Source organism: Chiloscyllium plagiosum, chromosome 1 (assembly GCF_004010195.1).
Source record: "Chiloscyllium plagiosum isolate BGI_BamShark_2017 chromosome 1, ASM401019v2, whole genome shotgun sequence".
NCBI classification, from domain to species: domain Eukaryota; kingdom Metazoa; phylum Chordata; class Chondrichthyes; order Orectolobiformes; family Hemiscylliidae; genus Chiloscyllium; species Chiloscyllium plagiosum.
Window position 1 is genome coordinate 86,313,779 of NC_057710.1, and position 23,934 is coordinate 86,337,712.

The 23,934-nt window shown below is 40.4% G+C and overlaps 1 protein-coding gene across 1 annotated transcript in view; it reads right to left on the bottom strand.

Moving 5' to 3' along the window:
- tmem165 (transmembrane protein 165) overlaps nucleotides 1-23,934 on the bottom strand; it is a 30,471-nt gene that overhangs the window by 5,794 nt on the left and 743 nt on the right. Inside the window, exons 2-3 of the mRNA XM_043690738.1 lie at nucleotides 11,077-11,302; nucleotides 3,859-4,034 (exon numbers count right to left, since the gene is read on the bottom strand). Of these exons, the coding sequence (XP_043546673.1) occupies nucleotides 3,859-4,034; nucleotides 11,077-11,302 (402 nt within the window). The remainder of the gene's footprint in view (nucleotides 1-3,858; nucleotides 4,035-11,076; nucleotides 11,303-23,934) is intronic.

Genomic DNA, 23,934 nt, shown 5'->3' on the forward strand with positions numbered 1-23,934 from the left:
CCCCACCCCAGTCTGACCTATCACCCTCACCTTGACCTCTTTCCACCTATCACATTTCCGACGCCCCTCCCCCAAGTCCCTCCTCCCTACCTTTTATCTTAGCCTGCTGGACAAACTTTCCCCATTCCTGAAGAAGGGCTTATGCCCGAAACGTCGATTCTCCTGTTCCCTGGATGCTGTCTGACCTGCTGCGCTTTTCCAGCAACACATTTCCAGTTCTGATCTCCAGCATCTGCAGACCTCACTTTCTCCTCATTGTTTCCCAGTAGTCTGGGTTAGTCACTGATGGCCATGATCTCTCGAGGCTGGCTCTTTTTTTGGGGATGTGTTGGTGGAGGCATGGGAAGAAGCAAACAGAATCAACAGGCTCTGTTTGACAAGAGAAGGGTCCAGAGAAAAGATCAAATCCTGCACCTTCTCGGGCTGCAAAAGCTACCTCAGGAGTTCCGGAGTCATACCATGCAACACTTGACATAACCGAATGCCCATCACAATACAACTATTGTCATTGAAGATGGAGGTCTGCTTATTGACTATTAAACAATTACATTTTATAATCAGCTGGATGGTAACATTCAGGAGTAATAACTTTAGCATTTCACTTAAAAGAAAGCTCTCTGTTGCATGACTGAATGCTCTGTTACTGCTGACCAGGCCCTGGAGTTCTAAAATTCCTCCCCGACCCTTTTTTTCTTCCTTCAATTCACTCCTGAAAACTTACTCCTGAAGCCAAGTATTCTAGTTTTTCATCTTCCCCAACTGTTAATCTGGCTTGGTGTCAAATGTTGCCTTATAATCGCTTCTATAAAGAGCCTGTAATATTTTGATTTCAAAGACCCTGCAGCTTACCAGAACTTTAACAGTCAGAGGCAGAGGTGAGTATAGTGGCCATTAATAGACAGGTGGTCAGGAAGCTGAAAGGTCTGACTAAATCACCCTGACTGGACAGACTACACCCCATAGCTCCGAAGTAGATAGCTGAGGAGATTGTGGAGACATTGGCATATTTCAGAAATCATGGGAGTCAGGGACAGAGTTGTAGAAGATAGGAAGCTATAGGCCAGTTCGCCTGAACTCAGTTGCTCATAAGATTTTAAGAGTCCATTATTAAGGATGAGATTGCAGAGAATTTGGAAGTGCATGGTAAAACAGGTGAGAGTCGGCACAGTTTCATCAAAGGGAGGTCATTTTAGAATTCTTCGAAGAGGTTAACAAGCACAATTGACAAAGGAGAGACAGAGGACGTGATCTATTTGGATTTCCAAAATGCCTTTGACAAGGTGCTGCACAGGAGGCTGCTAAATAAGATAACAGCGCATGGTATTAAGGGCAAGGTACTGGCACAGATAAGAGGACTGGCTGACTGGCAGAGAGTGGGATTAAGGGGTTATTGTCAAGATGGCAGCCAGTGGAGTTCTACAGGGGTCAGTGTTCACATTATACATTAACGATCTGCATGAAGGAACTGAAATTTGCTAACTTTACAGATGACACCGAGATACGTGGAGGGACAGGCAGTGTTGAAGCAGAAGGACTTGGATGGAATAGGGGAGTGGACAAAGAATTGGCAGATGGAATGCAATGTGGGAAAGAGTGAGGGTACGCACTTTGGTAGGAAGAATAGATGCATAGACTATTTTCTTAACAGGGAAAGACTTTGGAATCTGAAGCACAAAAGGACTGCAGAGTCCGAGTTCAATATTCTCTTAAGGTTGACATACAGGTTGACTAGGCAGTTACGAAGGCAAGTGCAATGCTAGCATTCATTTCAAGAGAGATAGAACACAAGAGCAGAAATGTACTGCTGAGGCTGTACAAGGATCACATTTGAAATATTGTGAGCAGTTTTGGCCTCCATATCCAAGGAAAGATGTGCAGCATTGGAGGGGGTCCAGAGGAGGTTTACAAGAATGATCCTGGGAGTGAGCGGCTTTTCATGAGGAACGGTTGAGAACTCTGGGTCTGTACTCTATGGAATTTAGAAGGATGAAGGAGGAAGCTGATTGAAATTTACAGAATATCAAGAAACCTTAATTAAATGGACATGGAGATGATGTTTCCACTAGTAGGAGAGATTAGGATCCAGGGTCACAGCCTCAGTGACATGATGACCCTTTAGAATTGTGATAAGGAAGAGTTCCTTCAGCCAGAAGGTAATGAATCTATGAAATTCATTGTCACAGAGGGGTGTGGAGACCAAGTCATTAAGGGCATTTAAAACAGTGTTAGGTAGGTTCTACACTGAAGGTGATCAATGGTTACAGGGAGAGGCAGGAGAGTTGAGTTGAGAAACACATCATCCATGATCAGATGGCAGAGCAAATTCAATGGGCTGCTCCTATATCTTATGAGGTATATAAGCATAAATTCTTAAATTTTTAAATTTAATAACCACCCCAATCCTTATTACCATGTCCTCTAACATGTGTAAATGTCTTTTCCTGATTTGCTCATGCATCACAACCATATTTGTCACTATTGTTTTTTCAGATATTCAAACAAAACAATCCCCATCTGGTTCTGCAACCACTGATTTGGAAACATTGGTATAATTGCAAGCCTTGAATAAGAATCTCAATCTATTCTCAGTTTGTGATGCAGACAACCTGCTCGAAGTGTTCCCATTAAAAAAAACCCTCCCATTTAAAATGGGAAGTCCTTTCTGCAATGGAGCAGAGGATCCATTATGTAGTCATGTTAGCCAATTCAGTCCAAGCAGTCAGATCTAATAATGCTTAAAATAAGAAATTTCTGGATATGGAAAACTATCAAATGCTGATACCTTATAAGAAATTTGTTCTTCGTACCTGCTGTGCCAACTCAGCAAGATGACTTTCTACCTCAAGTCCGCTTTGCTATCCAATTTCCATATCCCTACAGCCACTGAGAAATCAAAAATCTAGCAAACTCAGCCTTGACAGTATAGTATCCCCAATCCTGTAGTATAGAGAATTCCAAAGATTCACAATTCTGAGTGCACAAATTTCTCTTCATCACAGTCCTAAACAATCAATCAGTCTGTTATCCTAAGACTGTATCTTCACATTCTACAAAACCAGGGGAAACAATTAGTTTCAGTATTCACCCTGTCAAGTCCCTTCAGAAGTTTGTACGTTTCAAAACCCCTCCATTTTCTAAATTCCAGAGGGTATAGGCCCATTTCTTCTAAACAAAACAGAACTCTTTCATAACAGGAACCAAACCAGTGACCTTTCACTGTGCCAATTAAATATATCCTTAAGTAGAAGGGGTGGCATGGTGGCTCAGTGGTTAGCACTGCTGCCTCACAGCGCCAGGGACTCGGGTTCAATTCCTGCCTTGGGTAACTGCCTGTGTGAAGTTTGCACATTCTCCCAGCATCTGTGTGGGTTTCCTCCGGGTGCTCCGGTTTCCTCCCACAGTCCAAAGATGTGCAGATTAGGTGAACTGTCCATGCTATATTGCCCATAGTGTTAGGTGCATTAGTTAGAGGAATGGGTCTGGGTGGGTTGCTCTTCGGAGGGTCGGTGTGGACTTGTTGGGCCAAAGGTACGGAATCTAATCTAATCTAATTCTAATAATAATCATCTGTAGATAATTATAAAAACCATTGGTACTTTTCTCAGCAGGTCAGGCCAGATCTGTAGAGAACAAAACATAGTTAATACCTTTTACCATAACTAACTGTTTCTCTTTCCACAAATGCTGCTTGACCTGCTAAGCATTTCTGATTCTGTTAATATTTCAGATTTTCAGCACCTTCAGTGCTTTTGCAATACCTTTCAAACTCTGGCCAAGGAAACCTGTTAAGAACCAAATCAAAGTTACAATCGAATGGTTTGAAAATGCATATTGCTGTTTATCAATAATCATACATACAGCTTCATCCTTTTTTTTTATTTCTGCCTGTACTTCTTCCAGTTCCTCCTGACCTTCATCAGGACTCATCTTCAAGCCTTCCCAAAGCATCCGGAAACCAAATATTGCAAAAAGTGCCGTTGATACATAATATGTATACTTCCGGGGAATTATTGTAGTCGCATAGCCAAACAGAACTGAAAAATAGAATAAAACATAAGACCACGGTGCTATTTCAAATTAGTGTCATCTTATTTCTACTGTCCACTCCCTCCAGTCAACATGAAGATTATGGAGTCACATCTGAAGATAGACCAATTAAAATTTCAAAATTAACAACTCTAAAGAGCTACTTCAGAAACATAACTTTAAACAATAAGACATAGCAGAAGTAGGCCACTCTGCTCATCACGTCTACTCTGCCATTCAATTACAGCAAGATTGTAATTTGTCTCTCAAATCTGTCTAAACTTTGGATCTTTCAGTCACAGATACACTGATTTATTCAGGTCAGTTTTAATTAAGACACTGGGTGTGGTTTTATATCCTTCCAATAGTTCTGTCATGATGGGGATTTTATTTTTGATTGTTAACAAAGTATGTCATTCTGCTATAACGTGCGTTTCATTAACACAAATTTGCTGTAACACAATTGACAAACTGGGGACATTGCTCCTAAAGTGCAAATTTTTAAAATGTGTGTTGGCTATAATATGCTTGCCTAGTTGATTTTAACCCTACTGCGAATCCTCTTGCAAGGATGCCTGCCTTGACGAAGTTTTCCTCCTCTCTCTACAAGAATCTCAGGGAGTCCCTCTCCCACTGCAACTCCCAGGTCATTTCCTCTGCCCTGAAGCTCTTCAACCATGTCCTGAAACAGACTCGCCACCTATCCACTCCACCTTCCTCCCTGACCTATCACCTTCATCCCTTCCCCCACTCACCTATTGTACTCTATGCTACTTTCTCCACCCCCACCCTCCTCTCATTTATCTCTCCACCCTTCAGGCTCTCTGCCTGTATTCCTGATGAAGGGCTTTTGCCCGAAACGTCGATTTTACTGCTCCTCGGATGCTGTCTGTACTGCTGTGCTTTTCGAGCACCACCAATCCAGAATCTGGTTTCCAGCATCTGCAGTCATTGTTTTTTACCCTGTAACATCACCAACACTAAAGGACGATTTCTCTACAAAGCAGGGTGCACAAGAACACAACCATCAACGTGCGGGGAGTTGAAGCCGTACAGAACGGAAAGTGTGCTAGCTGAACATGATCTGATGCGTGCCTAGCCCTTTAAATGTATCAATTCAGAGGTAACAGATTAAAACAGGTCCTGGCAGAAATTTTGCTCCAAGCATAAATTAAAGGAGTAAGCTCCTCTGAGTAACAAAACCATGGCTGAGCTTCTCTATTCTACTTTCCGAGCACATCCCTCAATTCCCTTCATGGCCCCAGAATCTAGGGATTGCTGAACATTCAGAACATTTTACAATACAGCTGTTTTATCAGGTTAGGAACAGCAGAATTTAACAGTCAAATGACACTATGAACTCCATCATAAGCAACATGGAGGATAAGTGGTGCAAAAAGGAAAGAAAAGACTTCCATTTCTATAGCACTTTTCCTAACCACCGGATATTTCAGTGTTTTACAGCCAAGGAAGTGTTTTTGAAGTGTAGTAACTGTTTTATAATGAAGCAAACTGGCAGCTGTCACACAGCATAAACCACAAACACCGTACAGCAAGACTGACCAGACAATACTTGCTATAGTCCAAAGATGTGCACATTAGATGGATTGACCATGCTAAATTGCACATAGTATCCAGGGATGTCTCATTCAAATCATTTACATTAATGACAGAGAGGACCCAGAACCGATCCCTGTGGAACACCACTGGTCACAGGCCTCCAGTCCAAAAAGCAAACCCCCACCAATACTGTCTTCTGCCATTAAGCCAATTAAATATCCAACTGGCAAGCTCACCCTGAATCCCACATGACCTGCATTTAATAATTAAGTCTACCATATGGAATCTTGTCAAAAGCATTACTAAAATCCACATACATGTCTACTGCACTGCCCTCAATCTTTTTGGTAACTTCCTGAAAAAACTCAATCAAGTTTGTGAGACACCATCTTCCCCACAAAAAAAAAACATAATGACTATCCCTAATCAATTTTTACCTCTGTAAATGCCCATAAATCCTATCTTTTGTAATCATCTCCAACATTTTACCCAATACTAAAGTCTGACTCACAGGTCTGTTGTTCCCTAATTTCTCCTTGCAATCTTATTTAAACAAAGGTATAACATTAGCTATCCTCCTTAACCATAGTAATGGATAATGCAAGTATTTCTGCAAGGGATCTCACAATTTCTTCCCTTACTTCCCACAACATTCTGGGATACATTAGATCAGGTCTTGGAGATTTATCCACCATTATATTCTTTGAGACCTCCCAAACTTCCGCTTCTGTAATGTGAAGTGTTTTAAAACATCAAAATTTATTTCTCTGCATTCTCTAGACTCTGTTTCTGTCTCCCCAGTCAAAACTTATGTGAAATATTCATATAGTATCTCTACCATTTCCTGCGGTTCAACACAAAGACAACCTCCTTAGACTGTAAGAAGGTCCTACCCTCTCTCTAGTTCTTAAACATAGTGTCACGGAATCTTTTCCATCCACCAGACAGACTGGGTTGGGGTGCTCTCTCATCCAAAAGATGGAAGTGTCATAATACTAACTAAGGCATTGTCAACACACATGGTGCACCGGTTTTGCTGTGCAGAGGTTTATTCCAAGAAGCACTCCATTGGAGAACCAGACTTCTAGGAAGGCAGAAGGTATGGTGAAATGGCTGAAATGTATTAACAAAAGGAAGCTATTAATCTAGATCAAACAGTGGAAAACTATATATTGAAAAATATATAAATAGCAGGGCCATAATGAGGGATTTTACTTCCCAAAGATAATATGGAATAAAGTAACAAATGAAGTAATAGGGAAGTAATTTCAACAATTTATCCAGAACTGCTTCATACATCAGTATATCTACACTTGAATGAAGCAGGGCAAGTAGGTAACGTAGGGATCAACTCAAACAACAAAATAACTTAATTCAAATGAAAAAAAGTTGAAAAAATCTAAAACCCTTATTTGCAAATTAAGTATCTAGTCCAAAGACAGTGGCAGATACAAAAGCAGGGAAATAATGAACAGTTTTCAAACAGGGGATCTTTAGGATATAAATCATAGTGGTATAGGGGAGCAGGAAAAATTTAAGTTCTTTTGACAAATTGAAAAACAATGACTTTTGGCAAATTATCTTAAAGATAATTGCCTCTGAGTACCAAAATAGGAGGCAACAATAAAAATTAGAATGACAAAACAGGGGGTAAAAATAGCAAGGAAATTAGGGTAGAGATGGTTAGAGACAAAACAGGAATATAACATCTCCTTCCTTCCTTCCAGCATGTAAAGCACATAACTCTCACACCCTTCCTTCTCTTCATCCAAGGACTCAATCACTCCTCCCAAGTGAAACTATATAACTTCTCCAGGTTTACTTACAATTTAGTTACTGCGTTCACTGCTCACAGTCTAACTTCCTCTTCAGTGGGAAGACTAAACATAGGATGCATAATCACTTTCTGGGACACTAGTCCATAATTCTGTTATTTTAATTCTCTGACTTGGTTTACTTTGATATTTTGTGTCCTTATCATGCTACAATGTTCCAGTAATATTAAAGGACTGTTCATGTATCTCATCTTTCAACTGAATACAGCCTTCTAAAATCAGTGTTCTACAAATTTAAAATTGTAACCTCTACTGGTGGTTTAGCTTTTCTTTACTGATTAGTTTTATTGATACCCTTCGCTAACAGACAGCTGCTGTTCAGGATTCTCAAATCAGACAATTCTCAAATTAGACAAATGTTTTGATGAAGTTCCATTGGTGTTGCACCTTTTGTCATTTAGTCTCTTCTGTTTTTCATATTATTACAAGCCTTCCCTTTTCATCTTCTGTCCCACTTACTGAAAACACATTATATTTTGAAGTTTGCCCAGTCCTGAAGGATCATACTGAGTCCTAATATCTAACTGTTTCTGTCCTTGGAGATTTATCCACCATTATATTCTTTAAGACCTCCCAAACTTCCTCTTCTGTAATGTGGCCAGACCTTCACAAATGTGGCCAGACCTAAGTATTTGTTGACCTTCCATTTTCATCACAGGTAAGTAGTCAAATGTGGTAACGTGAAATTAAAAGCTACCACGACGAGGATTTTAAAAGTCTGCAAAAACAAAAAAAAAAGGAGGTTGGAGATCAAGGAGACATACTTTAGGGTGGGAGTGCTATGGATTTACAGGGTAACAGCTTTCATTCAGGAGAATTAAACTGTACACCAGCCTTCCTCTATGGAGATTCCTGCAGATATCATGGAAGCTGCAATCATTGCCTTCAAGAAAGGAGCCAATGTGGATTGTGGGAACTACAAGGAATTTGCCTACTCTCCATCCACAGAAAGGTCATTCCACCTTCCTTGGGACCTGCGCCCAGTCTCAGAGGAAACCCTTCCTGAAAGCCAGTATGGCTTCTGACCTATGGAACTTTGGACATGATTTTCACTGTTCATCAACTCCAAGAGAAATGCCAGGAACAACAATGCTGCAATGCCTTCATCGGCCTAACCAAGACTTCAGTCAATTAGGAAATGCAATGGAACACCCTATCAAAGCTGGCCATTCAGCAAAATTCATCAACATCCTGCGTCTCCTTCATGTCAAGAATGGCCATATGACAGATTCCTTCCACGTGAAGCCAGGGGTCAAGCAGGGATGTGTCATCACCCACACCCTTGTCTCCACCTCCTTCACCACCATTTCTCATGTTGTCAAGAACAAATATCCCAGTGGCATAGACATAGCCTACAGGAAAACTTTTCAACCTCAACCAGTTGAAATCCAACAATAAAAGCAATACCAACCTCACTTGTTGAACCTCAGTATGCTGATGTCAATGACCTCTCTGCTCCATTGAAAGACAGTCTTCAAGCCTTGCAGAAGCATACCATAGAATTGATCACAGCCTCAAAAAGGCTCAAATACTCTACTGTGTCCCAGGACAAGATCTGGTCCACCTCTCCATTAAGATCAATGAAGAAACCCTCCCAAATGTGGTAGATTCCCCCTAGTTGGGAAACTACATCCCATCTAAAGTTGACATCAATTCAAAGATCTAACACTGCATCCAATCTGAGCAATGCTTTTGGACACCTAAGCATGAGAGTCTTCAACAACCATGACATCTACATTGATACCAAAATCACCGTGTATAAGGCAGTCCTCCTCCTGACTCACTTGTAGGGTTCCGAAATTCAGACAAAGGATAGACGCCACCTCAAGACCCTTGAGAAGTACCATCAACTGGCAGGACAGGCATACTAACATCAGCATCTTGGAAGCAGCTTTCAGCACCAGCATCAAGGCCATGGTCACCCAGTACCTACTCCAGTGGGCTGGCCAAAGCAAATCACCTTTACCCAACTAAAGGGTGACATTCAGATGAGGGGAGGACAAAGTAAGTGATTCAAAGACTCACTGGAGGCTTCCCTCAAGAAATGCAACATATATCTCAACACCTGGGTGACCATGTTCAGAAGAAACCAATTTGGAGGAAACTCCCGTTAGAAGGGACCTGATTCTTCGGGAACATCCGCTGCCAAGAGGAATCACAAAAAAGGAACCAGAGAAATTGCTGAAGAATGTAGCAGTAAATACGATGTTGAGCATCCAACTTTGCCATAGTCTTTAAAAGGTAAGATTTTAATATTCAGAAAAAAATCCAAACACAATTAATGATTACACAGCATTGTAAATACATGATTAAGTTATTAACTTATGGCTACACTGACCTTAAAATGCCCTGAAAGTCTTAGTAACAAGCATTATACCTGGTCACCATGCTATCCTTCAATTTTGATTCAAATAGCATTCTCTGGTCAAGTAATTATATACTTTTTTGCAAATAAAAAGTATTAAGTAGTCATTTAGCCAATTGGTTCAAATTCTTCCGTAGTCAGAATTTGGCCCTTTATGGACTCCAATGTCATAAAGTGGACAAATTTCTTTTTATAGATTAGATTACATTACAGTTTGGAAACAGGCCCTTCGGCCCAACAAGTCCACACTGACCCACCGAAGCGTAACCCACCCATACCCCTACCCCTACATTTAACCCCTTACCTAACAATACAGGCAATTTAGTATGGCCAATTCACCTGACCAGCACATCTTTGGACTGTGGGAGGAAACCGGAGCACCCGGAGGAAACCCACGCAGACATGGGGAGAACGTGCAAACTCCACACAGTCAGTCGCCTGAGGCGGGAATTGAACCCGGGTCTCTGGCGCTGTGAGGCAGCAGTGCTAACCACTGTGCCACAGTGCCACCCACAAATAAACAACCAATGATTAATTCCTGCATACTAAAGAGTATTCAAGAGATCTCCCAGATAGACCCAAGGTTTACTAACTCTATTCTGTCTATTCTATGCCAGGGCCACCTGGACCAACAACTAAATAGTCTCAGATACAGGATCAGAAAATACAAATAGGGATAGCAACAGGTATAACCAAATATGTGTGGTCAACTTATTCTTCTAAAGTTTCAGGCTGACTTTGATGCCAAAGAGTCACAGCTTTGAAATGAAACAGGGAAAAAATGATTACTGCAGCTGCAACTTGAAGCCTTGATTTGACCTCTACATTTCCATAAAGTTGATAGACTGAGGTGGGGAGACAGAGAGGAAGAGAATGGGGAACACAGTGGGACTATTACAATACTAGGAAGACTGGCAGAGTTTAGTCTGGGAAACATTAAAGACCCAGAGAGAAGGCTGGAGATAGAGAGTGAGACCAATGTGTCAGATAACAATAAGATAAACAGGATGGAAATGGAGGAACTAAACAGAGAGATAGAAGAGATTGTTGCAGCAAGATGATCACTTCCCATCTGCCCCTACAACCTTTTGACTTTGAGCAACACCATAAGAATAAATACTCAATCTATTTTGCAGATTGGATGCACATATTGAATGTGATAATAGCAAATTATATAACTGTAACCATCAGACTTGCTGGTTTAATGTGAAATAATTTGTACATTACTGGCAAATTAAAAAGTACAAGCAGTACAAAAAGTACATTTTAGTTAAGTTTTAAGTCACCAACCAGATAGACAGGTCATCAATCCCAAAGCCAGCATAGCTCCAGCGAGCACAGTGAGGCGATTGTAGCGCATGGCCATGATAGCTGCTATGAAGAATGTCTTGTCACCCAGCTCAGAGACGATAATGACCGATATGGAAGCAACAAAGGCATGTATGAAACCCAGGTTTGTTTTAGTAACTGACTGATCGCTTACAACATTAGCCATAGGATGTGGTGAAGATATTTTCTGCATAAAAAAAAAGTGTCAGGTATTAATATTACATAAAATAAATTCAGAACTTGGAAGACATTAATTATCATTATACCTTTTATTTATTCATCCACATTCTGCTAACTTGTTGAATATTATATTAACTAGAGTGGTTGTATTATTTACTGTTTTAACATGCCTATTTTCTCTTTTGGTGACATTCCTGGATCCGTATAGAGTCAGATGTCATCCAAGTTTTGACACTGGGCTCCTAACTGATCGGCAGATGATCCTGATTTTCAAAAGCATTGTGGGTTTGATGATTTTTCTATTACATAGATCTGTAGTTTACTAATCACATTGGTAATGGTGAGCGTGAAACTGTGCATGTTTCACCTTTATTCCACACTATAGCAGGCTTTGTCCAGAGTTACTTAAATAAGATGTTTGTACTTGCATTGAGCATGGCTAAATTTTAATCTCAATGTTGTGGCGAGGATTCTTTCACTGTGCTAATGAAATAGATTAAGAGAATTACTCTCACCACAGACTTCCGGATAGACACCATGTTACAGAGTGATTATGGTGGTGAAATCTTGCAGTTTCTCATTGATGACAAGCAGCCTCTGGCGTAATACTTGGTCTGTATGCTTTGGAAAATTTCCACAAACCTTATACAAGGTATTATGCCAAATGAGACTGTTGCACAAAGATCTATCTTCACTCTGAACACCTACAACCTCTAAATTATTTGCACAGAATTATAGATTCTCTGCAGGTCAGAAGAAAGGAGGAAATTCAACCCATTGTACCTGTGCTGACTCTGACGGTTTAAGTCAGTCCCAATTTCTTTACTCATGAAAAAGAAAAAAATATGTACACTATTAAGCATTTATCGGTTGCCATCTCAAAATTACTACCAAGTCTGCTTCCACCACAGTTCATTGTATTAAAAATAATTCCCTCACGTCACCTGATTCTTCCAAAATAACCTAAATCTGTGTTTAATACTAACTTCTTGTTTTAAAAAGGATATAGATTCTCCTTACTTTATTTAAAACATTATCAAGTCTCTTCTTAACCTTCTGTACACAAAAGAGTACCCCAACGTCGCCCATTTCTCCACATCGCTGGCGCCATTCTAGTAAATCTCATTTGCATTCTCTGAAAGTCTTTCTTAAGGTGCAGTACCCAGCATTGAACATGGTGTCTCAGTATATTAAAAGAATCTTGCTTTTTGTATTGAAACAATTAATAAAAGCAAATACGATTCTTGGTTTTAACAACCTTTGAAAAATGTTCATCAAATTTGTGTAAATGCACCCCCAGTTTCAGCAGCCTTCAAACTTATACCACTCAGTATATACTGCTTTGCTTCATTCTTCAAACCAAAATGCATTATTTCACACTTCTGTCCTTATAATTCAAACACCACCAGTCCATTGCAGCACAGTTGATGTTCTTAGGTGAATTATCCTTCTTTTCATTGTAAACCATATTGGGTTTTCTATCATCTGCAACCTTTGAAATTTGGTCATCATGATGTAGCAAAGTGAGCAGTGATCTTAATATCGTCCAATTCCAACATTTTTATCCACTAACAGTGAAGGAATGGCAATATAGTTCCAAAATGGCAATTCGGAAGGGAACTTGCAAGTGATGGCATTTATATGAATCTGCAGCTATTGATGTTTTAGTTGATAGCAATCACAGGTTCGGAAGATATTGTCAAAGGAAGCATGATTGCAGCACCCCTTTTACATGGTGCACAATATGCCACTGTGTTGATGGTGGGGTGGAATCAATATTCAAGTTGGTGGAAGGGGTACCAAACAAGTGAGCGGCTTTGCTGAGGTTTTGTTGAGCTCCTTGAACATTGTCACTTTAAACCGATGCAGGCAGAGGGAGCACTGCCAACTTTTTTCTTGTAGAGAACAGACAACCAGACCTTGGGGAATCAGGAGGATAGTACATAGCAGAATTTCCAATTCTTGTAAATATTGTGATTACATGGCTGGTCCAGTGAAATCAATGGAAATTTCCAGGGTAGTTTTTAAGGGGATACAACATCCAGATTGGTTAAATTGCAAATCCACTGACTGCCTTATCATGCTCCAAATACTTGCACCTTTTTCATGGGCTTACTCATTGTATAGTTCTCTCACTGTTTAGGGCACTGACGCTGCTAAAGGGCTTACTCCAGCTATTATACGAGGAGTTATCCATCTCTAACGATCTCAAAAATATTATTCCTACCAAACTGAACACTAGCAGTTTTACAATCCTTAATTCCTTTTGCACTGTCATCATTAGAGAATCCAGATGATCATTTCATCCAATCTGTCAACATGCAATTATTATCCATCATAACAGTTGATTGAGTCAAGTTAACACGGAGGACTGAAATTGTGGTACCAATACAGTTCATTCATTTCCCAACCTGTCTTAATTTTGTAAATACTGTAGCCTCCCACCTCCGTACCCGCAGGGATACATTCCAAGACCTACCGTGGAAGCCTGAAACCACGGACAGGTGCCAACCCATTCATTTAAATGGGAAACATACCTTCCGGCAGCCTCCTGGACCCTGGTTCTGGAATGTTCCCCATAATATGTTCGGGCCATGGTAAACCACAGGTAACTGAAACCGTGAAAACTAGACTCGTGGATACGGGGAGTTGCCCTGTATTTGAGACCACTGCCTTTCTCCACTGGACAATTTATTGCATAATAATACTTGCATCATGTATGAAACTGTTCCCTGATATTCCTGGAAATTCAATTATTACTGTACAAATTTTGTCTCTTGCTCTAATAACCAGAAGCAAAGGTGTTTCCATTCTCATTCTACCTGATCAGCGTACTGATGCATATATCGCCCCGTTCCCCCCTCAGTCAAAGCAAAACACTCAGAGACACAGTATAGTTTTACCTCCTTCCCCTTTATTCTGGGCCTTGGAGGGAGACAGCACAATCGCCCATGTGCACAGAGACATGAGTTCACAGTCTACTTTGGAAGAGCAATTTCTCAATGAACTATATTGTCATTTTATAGGGAGAAGCATCCAGATAAGGGAACATACATATTAATTGACCGTTAGAATCAACGAGTATCAATAGCAGTGACCAAGCCCTTTACTGTTATACAATGAATGTTCTTAACCTTGTTAACTGGATTCATATTGTTAAATGGCTCTACACAATGACTGCTTTTCCACCTTGTTAACCCATTACCCTTACCTCCAGCATCCCATTGTTAACTGTAAAGTTCTTATCTGATCTGAGTCATGCTCAACTGAACCTCTTATTTCACAAAACTCAGAACTTAACTCGTCCCCTGTCTTCTTATGCCCTATCAGGTATCTGGAAAATTGCAAAGTTGGCAATCGAATCCTCCACCATTTGCACCATGTCCCATTCATTCCGTCAAGACTACAAGAAATTACAGTTTCCCAGGATGTGTTTCGAGGAAGCAAACATCTGATTGTAAGGGTAAGTCTTGCCCCAAGAAACAAACAACAGTTAAAACCAGGAGCCAGCTATGTGTGTTGTTTCAGCTCAGTCCACATTTTGAAGGCCACTGAACCAGGGATACTAAACATGAATTTTCTCAAACCTTTCTATAACCTGATCAAGCCCATATGCCCCTTCAGTGAATAAAGTTTTCCAAAAACCATCCACAGCTGACAATAGCCATCACAAATTTCATCCAAGAATTCTAACTAGAGATCCAAACCTTCAGCCTAACAGGTGTGTCGCTCTCAAGATATCTGCTGTTGCCAATGGTAAGTAACAACAGTTCCAAAGGCACAAATTGTTTCATCTTTGATAGGCAAGTAATCCAAAATGTTCAAATATCTAATTAATTCATCCACTGGTTACCTGGTTCAAACTCAGAACAATACAAATAATCATACTTCAACATTTACAGTCACTTTCTTTCATTTATAAAGCTACAAGGGTATAGTTTTTTTTCTGCTCAGAATGCAGTCCGTATCAACCATCCTTCTCTACCATGTTTTGCTCCAGAAAGTCAATGGATGAAAAATAGCTAGTGATCCAAAAGCTAGTGCTTCCAAATGAACCTGTTGGACTATAAACTGGTGCTGTGTGATTTTTAACCTTGCCTACCCCAGTCCAACACCGGCACCTCGGAGTTAATCTTTACTTAGTCGTATATAATTATTTATAGAGTGTCATGTTACAAACATGCACCTTCTAACTTAAGCTTTCCAGTTTCATTAAATGTCAAATGAAACTCTACCTGCATAATCATGAGCTGATTTATTGGGATAATTTGCACCAATTTACTATTAGATAATGTCAATCATTACAAGAAAGAAAATACAATCACTTCATTGAATCTTGCTTTAACTTTAGCTTTCTGAAAGTCAGTAATGACAATAAATTTAACTGGATCAACTATAACTTACTTTAAGGGCATTTAAATTGTCATTGGATAAACATCTGGATGATAATGGAATAGTGTAGGTTAGATGAGCTTCAGATTGGTTTCACAGGTCAGCGCAACATCAAGGGCTGAAGGGCCTGTACTGCCCTGAATAGGTGATATTAACATTAATAACTTAAGGACAGAACAGAGGTCAGGGTGATACAGTATTTGGATTTCCAAAAGGCATTTGATGAGGTGCCATATAAAATGTTACTACACAAGCAAACAGCATGTGATGGAATATTACAATTGATAGACAATCAGATCGGAAAGCAAGATCGGAGGAGGAAATGAAGTGTCTGCAGAGGGATATAGATAGGCTAAAAAGTTGGGAAAATGATTGGTCAATGGAACATTATGTGGAAAAATCTAATGTTGACCACTTTGGCAGGAAGAATAGAAAAGGAAATTATTATTTAAATGACAATTATAGAATGCCACAGTAGATTGGGATAGAGGTGCCCTTTTCCATCAAGCACAAACAAAAGTCAACATGCAGCGAAAGCAAGTAATTAGGAAGGCATATGGATTGTTGGCTTTCATTAGAGTCACAGAGGCCTACAGCACAGAGACAGGCCCTTTGCCCAAACTGGTCCATGCCGACAAAATATCCATCCACGCTAACCCCATTTCCCCGCACTTGACCCATATCCTTCTAATTCCTTCCTATTTGTCCAAATGCCTTTTAATTGTTGTTAACTAACCCACCTCAACCACTTCATGCTGGCAGCTCATTCCATATGCATACCCCCTCTGTGTAAACAAAAAAGATCCTCCTCAGGTTCCCTTTTATTCCTCCCCCTCTCACCTTAAGCTGATGCTCTCTAGTCCTCGATTCCGCCAACCCTGGGAAGATAACTGAGTGCATTCACCCTATCCATGCCTTTCATGATCTTATACATCTCTATCAGGCTGCCCCTTCAGTCTCCTATACGCTAAAGAAAAAAGTCCTAGCTTGAACAACCTCTCCCTATATCTCAGACCATCGGGTCCAGACAACATCCTAGTAAATTCCTTCTGCACTCTTTCCAGTTTAACAACATCCTTCCTAAAGCAAGGTGAGCAAAACTGAACACAATACTCCTTGTACGGCCTCACCAACATCCTGTATAACGGCAGCATAACTTACCAACTTCTATACTCAATCCCTGACTGAAGAAAACCAGTGTGCCAAAAGCCTTCTCCATTGCCCTGTCTACCTGCGACTCCACTTTCAGAGCACAGTGAACCTGAACTCCAAGGTCTCTCTGCTCCACTACACTCCTTAAGGCCCTATCATTCACCATGAAACTCCTACCTTGACTTAACTTTCCAAAATGCAAGACTTCACAGTCATCTATATTAAACTCCATTTGCCATTTCTCAACTCACTTCCCCATTTCTCAACTCACTTCCCCATTTCTCAACTCACTTCCCCAGCTGATCGAAGTCCTGCTGCAGTTTCTGAAAACCTTCCTCACTGTTCATTATACCACCTATTTAAGTGTCATCAGCAAACTTACTAATCATGCCTTGTACATTCTCATCCAAGTCATCAATACAGATAACAAACTATTGTCAGGAGGTAAAAGGGACGTTTTGCTACAACTGTAAATGATGTTTGAGTTAACTCCTAGAATACAATTTTATGTTTTGGTCACCTTATTTGAGGGACATTCCTGCATTGGAAGCAGTTCAGATAAGGTTCCATTAGGTGATTCCTGAGGTTGTGTATAGTCTTGTCTGGGAAGGCCAATCCCCATTAGAAGATGGAGAAGTGATTTTTTTTTTATTGTTCGTTCATTGGATGTGAATGCCATTGGCTATGCTGCACTGTTCCCCATCCCCAATTATTCAGAAGCTATTTAAGAGTGGCAAGTGGTAAATAGGATAACAATGGAGATGGGACAGGACAGAGATGAGAGATCAGGAAGGAGGACCTTTGTGTGAGAGTAGCCACAGTCTTACCAGACCACAGGACTGTTCTCTCAATAGACAGAGATAACTGGCAGTGGTTTAACCTGAGAGCCACCATACCTGAGGCGTGGGAAGAGGTTGAGGAGAGTCCTTTATGGTAACCTCATCCGGTGTGGGGATTGAACCCACGCTGTTGGCATCACACTGCTTCGCAAACTAACCGCCCAGCCAACTCAGAGCTGCAACACAGAAACAAACCCTTTCGTCCAACTCGTCCATACCGACCAGATATCCTATATTAATCTAGTCCCGTTTTCCAGCATTTGGCCCATATCTCTCTAAACCCTTCCTATTCACGTACCCATCCAGAAGTCTTTTAAAGGTTGTAATTGTACCTATCTCCGCTACTCCCACTTGCAGCTCGTTCCATACATACACCACCCTCTGCCTAAGCTGAATAAATTAAGATGGTAATAACTTTAGATCTTTCCTCTCTCACCTTAAACCACTGCCGTCTGGTTTTGTACTCCCCTACGCTAGGGAAAAGACCTTGGCTATTCATTCTACTCATGCCCCTCATGATTTTATAATCGTCCATAAGGTCAACTCTCATCCTCTGACACTCCAGGAAGAGTAGTATGCTACAAGTATTTCCAGCACTTTTTCTCCCCATTTCTGATATCCAGCATTTGCACTGTTTTGCCTTGGTAGTCTCTCTGGGTCCTAGCCAAACTTACCCTCTCAGTAAATCTCTCCAAAACAGGTAAGCCAGCCTTGTTACTTGTAGGAAGCTATTGTGTGGAAGATGCTTGCCCCATTTATTTACATTAAATAATTACAATTTAATAGAAAATTAATGTATTCAAACGTTGTACAAGAATGCACCAACATCCATTCAAGTTTTTTTTTGGTACCTGCCATGGATCTCTCTGGATGTGAGAATCCAATTTGAAAGAAGATTGGGATGCCTAACCTGATTCATAGTAACAAAGGGAAAAATGCACATAATAGATTATAGAGATTTACTTGTCTCTGGTTAAATTAGTGCCACATTTAGACAGAATTTCAGCAAAACTGCCTTCACAAAGCACCACACTGACCTCTGCTTCAATACTGAAGTATCAAAAGTAGAGTAAGTTTTTTTTTTCCATGTCATCCTCCACAATGAAGATTGATGAACCATTAAATCCAATATATGGAAGCCAAATACCATCACACATCAAGCATTATTTGTAACCACAATGTATTCAAGAGTGAAAAAGCAGTGAATTAAGTTCATAGATTTAGACATCTCAAACTGAAATGCTGCAATTTTGTGGTGTCCATTCCCACATTGCATGCCCACACCAGAGATGGAATGGCACAATGGTGGTGGGAAAGAGATGCGAATGGAGAAGGCAGGAACAGGATACTGATTAAGGATGATCAGCCATGATCATATTGAATAGTGGTGCAGGCTCGAAGGGCAGAATGGCCTACTCCTGCACCTATTGTCTATTGAAGTCTAACATTTGACATCATGGTCACTAAAGGGCTCCTTCCCATCATCACGAGAATTGTACCTGCTCCAAAGTTACAATCCCTGTACCCATTTGAAGCTCATCTGAGGTTGTTCTCCCATCCTGGGTCCACACAGCCCTTCATTACTGGAGTTTATAGAACATTACAGCTCAGTTCAGGCCTTTCGGCCCTCGATGTTGCGCTGCCCTGTCGTACTAATCTGAAGCCCATCCCACCTACACTACTCCATGTACGTCCATTTGCCTGTCCAATGATGACTTAAATGCACTTAAACTTGGCGAATCTACTACCGAGGAGAAAGTGAGGACTGCAAATGCTGGAGATCAGAGCTGAAAATGTGTTGCTGGAAAAGCGCAGCAGGTCAGACAGCATCCAAGGAACAGGAGAATCGACATTTCGGGCATAAGCCCTTCTTCAGGAAGAAGGGCTTATGCCCGAAACATTGAATCTCCTGTTCCTTGGATGCTGCCAAATCTACTACCGATGCAGGCAAAGCATTCCATATCCTTACTACTTCTGACATCTGTCTTTTACCTATCTCCCCTCACTTTAAAGTTGTGTCCCCTCGTGTTTGCCGTCCCCATACTTGGAAAAAGGCTCTCCCTGTCCACCCTATCTAACCCTCTGATTATCTTGCCAGTGTACACTTGGCAACATCCCAAATTGATCTTTAAGTTTAGGCTCAATCACCATTTTCTCTTTGGCACTGTTCTGACAAGATGGGCTGGCCATCTGATTTTTTTTAATATAATTTACCTTTTTATAAATCTCAGAACAGTCAGAATGTAAGGTGGTTAAAAGAAGTTACTTTCCAAGTAACACTCTGCTTTACTGCAGACAAGAGAGAAAAGTTTACTTGTAGAAGATTTTGTGACATCATCACGAAGTCAACAATGCCCTTTGTCAAACCGTCTCAAAATATTGCACTTTCATTTATTCATAGGATGAGGGCATCACTGGCTGGGCCAGCATTAAATGCCCATCCCTTGCCCAGAGGGCAGCTAGGGGTTAACCACAAGGGTACTAATACAAAACAAAAGAAATACCTGCCAGTACACAATTAAACAATTTTCTATAGTTATTTAAATTCAAGAAAAGTTCCATTGGAAATAGAGAATGCACCAGTTTTATTCAAAAAGGGATAGATACAAAAAAGGTGAGTAAAAGCTGGTGCAGCAGTCTTGATCAAAGATACCATCATATACCCGGAATGATTCAGTTTTTGAGTACACGAGTTGGGATGTTATGTTGCTGCTGTACAGGACACTGACAAGGCTTACAGCTCTGGTTGCCCTTCTTATAGAAGGATGTTGAGAGCATGGTGCTGGAAAAGTACATGTCAGGCAGCATCCAAGGAGCAGGAAAAGCGACTTTTCAGGCACAAAACATTGATTCTCCTGCTCCTCAGGTGCTGCCTGATCTGCTGTGCTTTTCCAGCACCACACTCTCGACATTGATCTCCAGCAGTTGCAGTCCTCACTTTCTCCTATAGGAAGGATACGGTTAAACTTGAGAGGGTGCAGAAATGATTTACAAGGATGTTGCCAAGACTGGAAGGATCGAGTTATAGGGAGTGGCTGAATAGGCTGGGGCTTTTTTCCTTGGTGTATGCGAGGCTGAGGGTGGCCTAGCAGAGGTTTATAAAAACACGAGGGGCATAGGCAAGCTGAATAGCCAAGTTCTTTTTCTAGGTTTGGGTGGGGGGGGGCGCAGGGGAAAGAGTTTAAGGTGAGAGGGGAAAGATTTAAAAAGGACCTGAGAGGTAACATTGTCATACAGAGGATGCTGTATGCATAGAAAGCTGCCAGAAGTAGTGCTGGAGACATGTACAATTACAACATTTAAAAGGCTTCTGGATGGGTAGATGAATAGGAAGGGTTTAGAGCGATACACACCAAATGCTGTTAAATTGAACTGAGTCAGATTTATAGATCTGGCTGCTGTGGACACGTTTGACACAAGAGTGTTTCTGTATGACTCTATACGGTTAGAGGTAAGAAAAAGAAGGGGGCAGTGATCTTTTTGGTTAATAATGTATATCTCCAAGTAGTGAGGAGAAACTAGAAGAGTGTATTTGTAGGCAGATTTCGGAAACCTGCAGGACAAGTAGGGTTATGACAGTTGGTGATCTCACTTCTCCGAACAGGATTACTCCCACAGGACTGGAGGGTTAAAAGTGTGACACCCTTGTTTAAAGTTAAAAAATGAACACCAGGTTATGGTCCAAAAGGTTTACTTGGAAGTACAAGCTTTCAGAGTGCTGCTGCTTCATCAGGTAGCTAGTGAGTCGGATCATAGGACACAGAATTTATAGCAAAAGATCACAGTGTCATAAACTGATGTGATATATTGAACAAACCTCGATTGCTGTTAAGTCTTTTATCTTTTAGAATGGGCTGCAGGTTTTGATTCATTAATATTCAGTCATTATTTTCTATAATCCATGTGACATTTTATAAGTTCCTACTTTGGAAACTGAACCAGTCAGACTCAAGACTGGAATACATACAGACTCTAACCTCATACCTTTAATGCATTGTCTGAATTGAGATGTCACTTTCTTTAAAAAAGAAAATCTTAAGTTATCACGGGAATTTGGTTTGAAAGAAGTTGGGGGGTTTGCATATTAAAGAATCAAAACCTGCAGCCCATTCTAAAAAATGAAAGACTTAACAGCAATCCAGGTTTGTTCAATAAATCACATCCAGATATGACACTGTGACCTTTTGCTATAAATGCTGTGTCCTATGATCCTACTCCACTAGTTACCTGACGAAAGAGCAACACTCTGACAGCTTGTACTTCCAAATAAACCTGTTGGACTATAACCTGATGTTGTGCGATTTTTAACTTTGTCCACACCAGTCCAACACCGGCACATCCACATCATGGCTACCATTGTTTAAGGGACAAAGGATAACAAAGACGACTATAGATGTCAGCTTGACATTGGTAGTGTGAAAACTAATGAAGACCATAATAAGGCGTGAGGTAAATGTACACAAAGAAAAATGAATTAATACTAGATAATCAACATGGTTTGTTCAAGGGCAGGTCGTGTTTGACAAACTTATTTGAGTTATTTGACAAGGTCACACAGGCAGAGGAGAAGGGTAGTGCTGTGGATATTGTTTTTTTTTAAACTTCAGAAAGAACTTGATATAGGGCCATATGACAGGACTATTAGCAAATTAGAAATGTTGGGGATTGATAGGACCTTAGCAAAAAGGATTAGAGGTTGGCTAAAATGTAAGAAACAGAGGGCATATATAGATGGGCACTTCTCAGACTGGAGACAAGTTCAAAATGGTGTTCCCTAGGGCTTGGTGTTGAGACCTTTGCTTTTTATAATTTATATACACAATCTGGAGATGAGTGTGGAGGGCAAAATCTCTAAATTTGCAGATGATACTAAGCTAGAAAGAAGAGTGAATTGTGAGGATGACACTCAACGACTCCAAAAAACAAAGTTGGCCAAATGGGCAGAGCATCTTGCAGATGAATTTCAATGCAGAGAAATGTGAGCTAATGCATTTTGGTAGAAGAACTAGGACTAGACAATACAGGCTCATTGGAACAACTTTGAGAGAAGTAAAATTGCAGAGGGATCTCAGAATTCAACTGCAAAATTCTCTGAATGTGACCAGGCAAGTTAAGACAGTTGTTAAGGATCCTGGAGTTTATAAATAGATACAGTATAAAAGCAAGGAAGAGGCTTAGGTTTAGGGTGAGTGGGGAAAGATTTAAAAGGGACCTAAGGGACAACATTTTCACGCAAAGGATGGGTCATGTATGGCATGAGCTGCCAGAGGAAGTGGAGAAGACTGGTACAATGAGAACATTTAAACGGCATTTGGATAGGTGTATGAATACGAAGGGTTTTGAGGGATACGGGTCAATTACTGGCCAATGGGACTACATTTAGGATATCTGATCGGTATGGACAAGTTGGACTGAAGAGTCTGTTTCCATGCTGTACATCTCTGATTCTATGATGCTTCACCTCTACAAATCATTAGTCAGACCACATGTGGATTACTGAGTTCAGATGGATGTTAAAAGGTCTGGAGAGTATGCAAAGATGATTTATTGGGAATTAAGGATTTTAGATACAAAGAAAGATTAGAGATAGTAAGTGGAACAGAGAAGACTAAGAGGCTTTTTTAAAGTGCATGAACTATTTTGGCAGGGTAAATTCATTGATATATCAGTAATTAGGGATCACAATTTAAAAACTGTCAACACGAAAGCTCGGAGGGAAATGAGGAGAAACTTCTTTATTCAAAGTGCTGTTAAGATTTGGAATGTACTGGCAGGAGAGTGAAAGAGGGAGATTCCATAGAAGAGAGCTGAATATATATTTGAAAATGATGATTTTAGAAATCTCAGGTGATATGGCTGGAGAATGGAACCAGCTGGGTAGCTCTTTCAGGACTCAGTACAATGAGCGGAATAACCTCCTTCTGTGCTTAAAAGTATATGATTCTAAAAGAGGAAACTACGGATTCGTTAAAAATATAGATATTAGGGAAGATGATATTATGAAATGGATTTTAGCAAAGCACTTCAAAAAATTATGCAATCAAGCAGAGTCAATGTAATTCTGTGGAAGGGAAATTATATTTAACCAATTTATTAAAACTCTCTGAAGAAATAATATGTAATGTGGGACATAGGGATGTACTAAGATTTCCAGAAGTTATTCAACAAGGTTAAAATGTTATAATGTAAATGAAAGTTCAGTGCCATGGATAAAGGATTGGCAGGAGGCTGGAAGAACACAGCCAGCCAGGCATCA